At 45.3% G+C, this 10,000-nt stretch overlaps 1 protein-coding gene across 1 annotated transcript in view; it reads right to left on the bottom strand.

The window, feature by feature from the left end:
- Positions 1 to 10,000, bottom strand: part of LOC105892296 (endonuclease V) — a 45,289-nt gene that overhangs the window by 27,228 nt on the left and 8,061 nt on the right. The window contains exons 6-7 of the mRNA XM_031563873.2: positions 2,284 to 2,352; positions 1,440 to 1,568 (exon numbers count right to left, since the gene is read on the bottom strand). Of these exons, the coding sequence (XP_031419733.1) occupies positions 1,440 to 1,568; positions 2,284 to 2,352 (198 nt within the window). The remainder of the gene's footprint in view (positions 1 to 1,439; positions 1,569 to 2,283; positions 2,353 to 10,000) is intronic.

Genomic DNA, 10,000 nt, shown 5'->3' with positions numbered 1-10,000 from the left:
GGCTCAACCTTGACTGCTTGTTTGAGGGGGAAAGGGGTGTGTCTGTGTGTGTAAGAGTGTGTGTGTGTGTGTGCGTGTAAGAGTGTGTGTGTGTGTGGCTTTTACTACTCCAGCAGGCGGCTGGATAACTCCCCCAGATTAAATCCCATTACTGACCTCCTGCCCACAAACCAGATTTAAACTGTTGCTGATAAAATAAATCACTCCCACACTGGTGCATGGCCACGCTGGCTAAGGCACGCTGTATGAGAATAGATAGAGATGTGCATGTAAGGCTGTGTGTGTGTGTGTGTGTGTGTGTGTGTGGGGGTTATGAGTATATATATTTGTGTTTGCATAATTGAGAGTGAGAGTGACTATGATTATGCATATGGGATTGTGGGATTGAGTGATTGTGTGTGTGTGTGTGTGTGTGTGTGTGTGTGTGTGTGTGTGTGTGTGGTGAGCATGAGGTATGTATGCAGAAGTATGTATGCAGAAGTGTGTTTCTGCAGAAGTGTGTGTTCTGAGATTCTGATGTGTGTGGGGATTGAGGGAAATAAAGTGGCCGAGTGTGTGTGTGTGTGTGTGTGTGTGTGTGTGTGTGTGTGTGGAGGGGGAGAGACTGCAGCAGAGAGACAGGTGCAGTGCCGTGTGAAGCCAGGGAGCAGGAGAAGAGAGGCTCACGATGTTGCTGACGCTCTTCATGACCAATGGAGCAGCGCCCCCTAGTGAGGGGCAGGCAGTACAGCATCCCCACTCTAACTGCTCCTCAGGCACCGCAGCAGAGGAGGAAGAAAGCAAGGCTCAGTTGAATGCTCCTCTGTCTGGGTCCTCCTGTTTGCCAGTCTTTACCAGGAAACCATTAATTAACTAGGGAATGATGTCCCAGTTTCTCCCCATTTCTATTTTATGACACAATATGGATGCTGCACAACACTACCCAGGCACACAAACACAATATCCCCACAGCGACGGTAACCGACACACACACAGCTACGCAATTAGACAAGACAGAAGGGCTATAAACTGCTACAGCTATAGCTAATGGTAGTTATAGCTAATGGCTAGCAGAAGTAGGGCAGGATTACAAAGCAGTAAAGATGCCCAAGCCATCATGGAAAGTGTTTCTATATCAGTGGTTAGACTGTAGTACGACATGATATTGTATTGAGTGGCCTGGATAGAGGGGTATGATGCTAGTGTTTTACGGAGTGGGGATATGAAATGGTATGGTGCAGAGCGGGGGTTGTCAGTTCTTCTCCTTGTGCTCCTATGCTCCACAGCTGATAGAGGTAAGGGTAATTAGGATGTTCTTCATTAACTAAATCAGACGTGTTCAACAAATCAAGAGTGCAGAGCTGGGAGAGAGCACTGACTGGGGGGTGTTGTGATGTGATAGGCTGTGGCATGGCATGGTTTGGCATGGCGTGGTGTGGTGTAGTGTGGTACTGGCTTGCCTGTCTGATGGGCTCTGGCACGCGGTAACGGCAGCAGGCATGGGTGAGACGCACGGCCGTGTCTAGACTGATGCGATGGCCCACCGACACATACACGGGTTTGGTGCTCGAGTCGGAGCTGCGCAGGGCCTGGGGCGAGAGAGAGAGAGAGAGAGAGAGAGAGAGAGAGAGAGAGAGAGAGAGAAGGAGAGAGAGAGAGACAGAGGTGAGAGAGAGAGAGAGAGAGAGAGAGAGAGAGAGAGAAGGAGAGAGAGAGAGACAGAGGTGAGAGAGAGAGAGAAAGAGGTGGGAGTGAGAGGCACAGGAGAGAAGCCTCTATATTAAACGGACAAGGCAATCTTTCCCCTATACTATTCAAAGTGAAGGTCGATATTCTTTTAAAGAAAAATGTCTGAATGAAATCATTCCATACAGCTTCCATTTGACCCATTCTTGACTATTACGGAGGCTAGAATGGCAGTGGATCAATATTTATAGTATATATACTATAGTTAAACATATTAGTATATAAAGTATAGTTAAACATATTAGTATATATAAACATATTAGTATATATAGTATAGTTAAACATATTAGTATATATAAACATATTAGTATTCATAGTATAGTTAAACATATTAGTATATATAGTATAGTTAAACATATTAGTATATATAAACATATTAGTATTTAAAGTATAGTTAAACATATTAGTATAGTTAAACATATTAGTATATATACTATAGTTAAACATATTAGTATATATAAACATATTAGTATATATACTATAGTTAAACATATTAGTATATATAGTATAGTTAAACATATTAGTGGAAATGAACAGGCTCCCAGTTGTGTTTTCTACCTTCCCCAGCACTCGTCCTGATTCTGAGGTCAGGGAGAAGGTGTCTCCTCCTTTCTGCAGCACATTGATCTATCAGAGAGGGGGAAAAAAGAAGAGTCATCCCTCCCTTCCCCTCTCTTTCTCTTCCTTTCACTTTCTGGCAGCAGGCCATCCGTCACAGCGAAACCTTTTCCCTCCTTTTCTCTCACAAGGTTAGTTGAGTTCGATCAAACACGGTGAATTTTTCAGATACGATAAAAGATTTCAAACCGCGATTACACCTCACGGCGACCACCCGCGCACCACCCTCACCCACACAAAAGGCGCCAGGTTAAAGACCACAACAGGTTTGTTTGTGCTTGTGGAGTGATTGAGTGGCCACACAAGGCCGGGGCATTAGCATGTTAATGCGTCCATACGGGTGTTGTGTTGGGACAGTCTGCAGCAGGCTAATGAAGCACCTCAGGCAGTTAAGAGTGATAATGGGCTGAGCGGGGGGGGAGGGGGGGGGGCGAGGGTGATGGATTCCCAGAGCCGGCCAGCGGTGACACCAGGCAGAGGTGGGACAGGTGGGCGCTCGGCGTGTCGGAGCAACCTGTTGAGAGGCGGTTTAGAGAGAGCGGCAGAGGGATGAAAAAGGGGCCAGAGGATGGATGGCAGCAGGGCCGACGCCGCCGCCGCCTCGATTTGGGGCTTCTGCTGAGTGGCTCTGTGCTGACGGAGTCTGTTTGTTTCTACTCAGCGAGGCGTTTCGGGGCTCAAACTGTGGTGTTTGGGCACGAACAGAGCTGAGACGGAGAGAAACTTGGAGAGTGAGAGAGGGGTGAAGGGAGTACGACAGACGCACAAAGAGAGAACAAGATAGGGGGGCTGGGGGGGGGGGGGGGGGGTGACCAAGGCCATCATTCCTCTAGCAGGTTATCCATCATTTACGAGGCACTTTGAGAGGCCTTACCAGCTGCTGCTTTTGTGAGTTGAATTCACCCCCTATAAATCAATGTTGGCACGTGACAGTTATATCTTACCCATGTGTGTGTTACGCGCCAGACACAGTGTAACACGTCTCTTACCTCTTCATCTGATGACCTTGAAAAGAAATCATTGGTTCTGCAATACACAAATGACTGGCAGATCCAGTGAATTAAACACAAGACTTCTTTTCCAAAGTCAAATTGCCAAACAAAATAATTGCATTGGTGACTACTGGAATGAAACTGGTTAGGTAAGACCGAATTGTTTGGGTGAACTATCCAAACTAGAGGTGATGGCTCGGCTTAATCTCCTCTTTACAGCAGTAACTCGAGCTTTAGAAAATGTCGCATTGTTCACAAGAATTTCCCGACTGACTACAATGCAGCCTTTCCCTTTCCATAGAGTATTGGCCCCAGGATCGATTGTGATGCATTTATTCCCCCACACCTCCTCAATCCGCAGCTCTGCCAGGCTGCCTCACGATGTTGATTCAGCATAACCTCCTCTGTATCGCTTCCCCCAACAAATTACTGACACAACAAAGCCGGCGGGGGCCATTCCAGCTAAACGCAATTACAGAAGAGCGCTTGAAGACGCCTCGCAGACGGCGTAGGAACACAGGGCCACCTCTGGACACGTTATTCCAACGCAGAACAGGCGGAACATGGACAACTGACTGAATGGCCCCCCAAAAGCACAACGCTTGGTCAGTGGGGACAGAGATGATTTTATAAATGGCCTTATGCTGGTGGGAGGAGACGGGAATGGCTTTCATCCCCTCCCCTCCTAAATTGACAGTTGGGGATGATGAAAAGATTAAAGGGGGCTTGGTGGGTGTACTCTATGCAGAGTGTGCCATTGGGCCTCAGAGCGTCGTCTTTGACAGTCGCCCCACATTTGAACAGGAACCCGAAGAGTGATGGCACGAGAGACAATAAATGGCAACGGGGCTTCCCGAGTGACTGCCTGGAGTGGAATAACAGCGAGCTGGAAAGCGGCGTCTTTTTTCAATTTCCTCCTCGGCTCAGGGGAGCACTAAGCTAGTGACAGGGACACGGCGTAGTGCAGAGATGGAAGTCGTCACCGTGGCGATGCTGTCACCAGTAGCCCGCTCCTCTGGGTAGGGGGGGGGGGGGGTAAAGAAGGGTTGTAAAAGATTTTATAACAGTCATATACCTCTCGGAGCATGTTTTTGAAGAAAACCTCCCGAGATGCTTTGCCTTGTGTCAACTCAAGGATGAGGAATGGCTGGAGGCTTGACGCTCATCTTTGAGCAAGTGTAGGGATTTAGAGCCACTGTCTAGTCTAGAGAGCGGAGATATTGTGAGATATGTCTGCAGTATTACTTGAAAAACATCAAACATCCACCTATACAATTTATAAATCTGGAGAGTTGCCAGGCAACCAAAAAATATCCCCAGGTGCTATACAACATGTAGCGCTAAAATGACCTGTAACAGGTCACCCAATCAAGACGGCTCAGGCCTGCTCCAAAACACTGACTGGACAGAGGGGACTCAACGAGGCACTCACTCATCACTGTCCACTTCGGGGCGCAGGCTGGATGGTCTCCCTGTGTCTGCAACACAGCACCAGTGCAACACAGCACCAGTGCAACACAGCACCAGTGCAACACAGCACCAGGGCACCGCAGTTAACAACAGAAGAGCTGACTTGGTAGTGTGGCATAGTGGCCCTATGGCCAGGCCTAAATGAGATCAGAGCAGAGAGCAGTCGTGGGAAACTAGCCATAAACCTCCCTGTAATGACATGGGATGGCATCAACACGATCACCATTACCAGGCCAAGAGGCCATAAAAAGGCACAGCCAGTTACACACAGGGCCAGGGGAGGGTTATACCACTGGCATGTCCGATAAAAATGATAGCCAACTGTATGTGTGTGCCATAGGTAACATCACTGTGTGTGTGTGTGCCATAGGCAACATCAGTGTGGTGCTAACCAGGATTTCTACTAGTTTGTTATCTTGCTGGTGTCCGGCAATCATTTATTTTACCGGACAAACGTATAACTTATTGGTCATGTTTTAATAATCTATGTTACAAACACAAATATAATGTGCACCAAGGTTGATAAAAAAAGAATGACAGTGACCTCAAATCAGTTTCACTATTTACTAAACAGTAACGATTAAGCAAAACAAACAGTAACAATTGAACATTAGCCCAACATCGCCGACTTGAAATCAAACGTGTCTAATGCGTCTTTGCATCTTGCAACGTGCATAAGCTGGATCACTCTCTCCTCCTCCAGATGACTTCACAGCGTTGTCTTAATGAGCTTCTGCAGAGAGAAGCCCCCTGATACGCTTCACACACTGGCAGAACACTAGCCGTTTTAGCCAGTGTAGCCCAATCAGGGTGCGGAACACTAGCAGTTTAAGCCAGTGTAGCCCAATCAGGGTGCAGAACACTAGCAGTTTAAGCCAGTGTAGCCCAATCAGGGGCCAGTTTGCTGAACTCATAAAGAAGCATAAAAAAAACTCCCATAACCTCATCACTGCCACTACATCTCAAAGGACGCTCTTCGCATCAATGAGAGGTGCAGCTGTCACTCGCAGCCTCTAGGTGAAAAAAAGTACTGTAGGCTGTTAATAGGCTGTTTCGCTGTCAAATGTCCTGTCCAGGGGTATCCCTTCTGTATTCATTATTGCTGGACATTTTGTTCAGCAAGTTCTTCATTTAGACATTTATCAGGTAAAAAATGGTAATTACTGGCTAATGGAAACCCTGGTGCTTACCACCGGTTAATTGAATATGGTGAGCATTGCCATTGGGTGCCGCGTGAGCTGCAAGCTCTCTGCCTGCTTTCCTTTTCCCAAAAGGCCGGGCTCATTTGGGTTCATGAGTAGTGCCACATGGTTGGGTTTGCCCAACAAAACCCTGGGATCTCATTATCTACCATATTATTGAACAGTGTAAGGCAAGTCAACATTCAACAGAGGAGCCTTCAATTCATTTGATGCATATCATTTACCAGTACCTGCATTTTTGGCCATCTAGACTTTCTATCTGGCAAAAAAACATGATTTAGAAGTCCTTTTCATTAAACAACCAAAATCTGTGTAAAAAGGCCCAAAGAGTTCTGGAAAAATAAGGGCCTGATGGAGGGTTAGAAATGGGGCAGGATCCGCCGAGTCCAGCTGATTTGTTCACAGTCATGCTTCCACAGCAGACCAAGCACAAGTTTGAGTGTAGCACGAAGTCAGCGGTGGCTGTTTGAGTTCAGCCGCCACACTGAGGGAAGAGCAACGGCTTTATTGCTCAGACGCACCTTTTGCACTTCTGTTCAGTTCCACATCTCGAAGAAGCAGAAGCAGAGAAGAAAAACACCCGGAGAACGTTTTTTTTTATCTGCTTTCATTTCAAGCACATCTTCCCACCCAGCTTATTGCACTCCTACTCCCACACAATTGCTTTAATATTTACCTTACTTTCTGGAGCTCAACTCATAATTGCAGGGACTGGGGGATTCTTAGAGAAGCGGATAATAAAACTGCCTCTGTGTGGATGGACTGCAGTGAATTTCACTTCTTATACAGCTGCATATATAGCAAAGATGTCTCTGCTTCTCTTTAAAGCTAACTTCACTTACCTGGTTTTAAAAGTTCAGCTGCTTTTGGAACAATAGTCAAACTATATATTGATCAAGGTCTCCTCATTGATCAAGGTCTCCTCACCATCCACAGGTACTTCTTGAGTGTCTTTCAATGACCAGAAATTGAAGCACAGATCCAGGGTCACCAAAGACTGTCAGTGTGCAGCTCGACAGTGTACATTATCAACTCAGTTTGGCTGCTTTTAACACCGAAAAATCGTGCGAGATCTGTCTGTATAAGAGAAACCACACAACCTTGTATGTGGGAAGTACAGCACATAAGGAGACGGTGATGAAAGGATAACCACTGGTCTATGACATGGCAGCGTGATGATGAGTCTGATGGGTAGGAAAGCTCATGAACAGGCTCATGGCCACAGCAACATTACATTTCTTTGAGAGCTCTGACACTGACCTTTACAGAGATGAAACAACTGTCAGAGCTCAAACCGAGAGGCTTTTGTGTCACGAGTGTCACGAATCATAGAGAAAGAAATGGAATCCAGGAAGAGGAGGCTACAAAACAAAGATAGAATACCAAGCTGTTCGAGGACAGCCTGCTTTGTACAGTTGAGCCGCTCAATCAAATGCTATAAATGGAAAACCTTTGAACACATATACACGAGGGCTTCATTTTGGTTTGAAAAGTGCTGGGGACATAAATGAGATTGTCACGATCCCACCGGTAACTGACCTATTGCATTTACTGCACCAAACTTCATAGGTTACTTGGATTTTGGACAACTTGGGCTTTGTAAGACTAGAAATAAATAAATAAAAAAACAACAAGTGGGATGCATCTCTATCTATTAGTGGTCAGCGACTACAGGACTCTGCAGTGAGAACCTCTCATTCTCTGAAACTATAAAAGACATACTAGCAACCAATAACAAAGTCAGGGCTTTAAGCATAATTATTAGCACCCCCACCTCCGGTGTCTCAGGGTGCGGGTTCGAATCTAGCACAGGATTGTGCACGTTAACACTACTGCGTGCTGGGGGGCTTCCTCGTTCAGGTCCCTTTTGTATCTAGTAAGAGTGTATGTGTAATGTCTGAGGTTTTATGCCCTGTTAGGTTAGCGATGATCTGTCAACCGTTATTGTGTCCGTCAGTGCGAGGGTGCTTTTGGCCTCTTGCTGTCCCATTAACTTATGAGTTCTCCTATGTATGAAGCCCAATCTCACTACGCTATAAAATCACATAGCAAGCAACACATTAAAAATCAGCTGTGCATGCTTGGCAGAGTTTATGTCCATGGATAACATCAAGTTCTGCACACTTCACAGCCGAGACTCTGATCTCACGATGGCACAGACATATAAGCCTGGCAATAAAATAATCCAACTACTGCATGTGTTCAACAAATTCAGCTGTAACAAGCCTGCTATCTTACCTTTATATGGTCCACTGAGAGTTATCCACATAAAGATGCAAAGCGCCTTGAGACAATTTTATGGTTTGGCGCTATATAGATAAAATGTAATTGAATCAGAGTTAAGTCCACTGTTATTTCGGTAATGAAACATAATGTATGCTAGACATGGTGAACTAGTAGATAGCCAGTTAGAGATTAGCCTAGCCAGAGTTGCTAGTATTACACCAAATCTGACTATTTTTTAGCACAGCAACACTTTCTTTTATTGGGACCTGGCAAACTGAACCAAAAATTGCGATTGGTAGCAACACTATGAAACTCTGTTAGAGTTTTAAAACCTCTCCAGGAAGGCCAGGAAGACATACCGATCCTGACATTTGATAGAAAAGCTTTCATTTTAGATGGACGGCTAGTAGTGAAGGGCAAATTAAGCTTTGGTGAAGCATTGAACCATTTAGGCACATTGTTTCAAAAATCGGTTCATTACTTGAAGCTTCAGTAACAGTGACCTCTCCTGGTGATGTGCCAAGGCTGCAACTAAATTAGCCCAGCTAGACAGTGGCACGAGGCTTTAGAACAATGACAATCTAGTGTGCATGCACCAAATCCCCCCCCCCCCCTCCCACACACACACACACACACACTCACCCACACCACACACATGCACCCGTATACAAAGATTGTGATATAATTTATTGTTTTACAAATAAAGATGAATTATTTTTTGGATATTGTATATTATTGGGGAGAGAGTGCTTGGGGAAAGGATGTGCTGGAAAAATATGGCACAAGTTGGGTGTGCTTGTGTAACCATGTTGGATAGGGAACAGTCAAAGATTTTGATTTAAAAACATTATTTGTTCTATACTTTTTGGACTGAGCCTGTTGATACAGTCTACTTTTCCTATAGCCTAAATATTTAACAGCCAGCGCAACTTATCATGAGCGATCAGAATAAAGTGTTTCCACATGTCAGAACGACCTCTCTTCCTAGATGCTTCCATAATGATGATATATCAATACGAACGTAATGACTGTCACAGTATGAGATAGGCTACTACGAACCAAACGCAATGTTGTGCGCTAAAGTTTTTATGCTTTGAAGGTGCTACAATTCAGACTCGAAACGAGGCAACTGACTGGTTTGTGTGTGGCGCTGTGAACCACTCAGCTGGTTCACTCGGAGAAAGAAGCAGTTGCTGTTTCGCGCGTAATATGTCACGTGATTTTTCCGTACCAAAGCCACCTTCGAAGCAGTGGTTCTATGGTTGGTGTAGTTTATGGTATGAAGCACATTCCGGCGCTTCAGTGTCAGGCTGCCATCACTAACGGCTAGTACAATACACAGGACCAAAGGTGATGGCATAGGCATAGCTTCCCACTGTGGGTCATCAAATAGCTAGACTGTAACACTAACGTTACACACAACATTAATTTACGTGTATCAATTTGATATTCATTTATCAATTGGTGACTAAGCACTTTATTTGAAAAGCTGATCTATTCATTGTGGTAAGATTTTATCACAGTTGTCAAAAGTAGTGGGAACGGAATTGTGATTGCAAAAAGTGGTGGGGATATGTAAACACCGTCCCCGGCATAAATTACACCTATGCAGACAGACAGAAAGACAGACAGACAGACAGACAGACAGACAGACAGACAGACAGAGACAGACAGACAGACACACACACACACACACAGACAAAGTCGGACAAAAAGCTGATCACTGAAACCAGGGAAGAACCATCAAGAAGCACACAGCACCAACAG

This window comes from Clupea harengus, chromosome 26 (genome assembly GCF_900700415.2).
Source record: "Clupea harengus chromosome 26, Ch_v2.0.2, whole genome shotgun sequence".
In the NCBI taxonomy this organism is placed as follows: Eukaryota; Metazoa; Chordata; class Actinopteri; order Clupeiformes; family Clupeidae; genus Clupea; species Clupea harengus.
The sequence above is the reverse complement of the archived record's forward strand: the minus strand, read 5'-3'. Positions and strand labels throughout refer to the sequence as shown.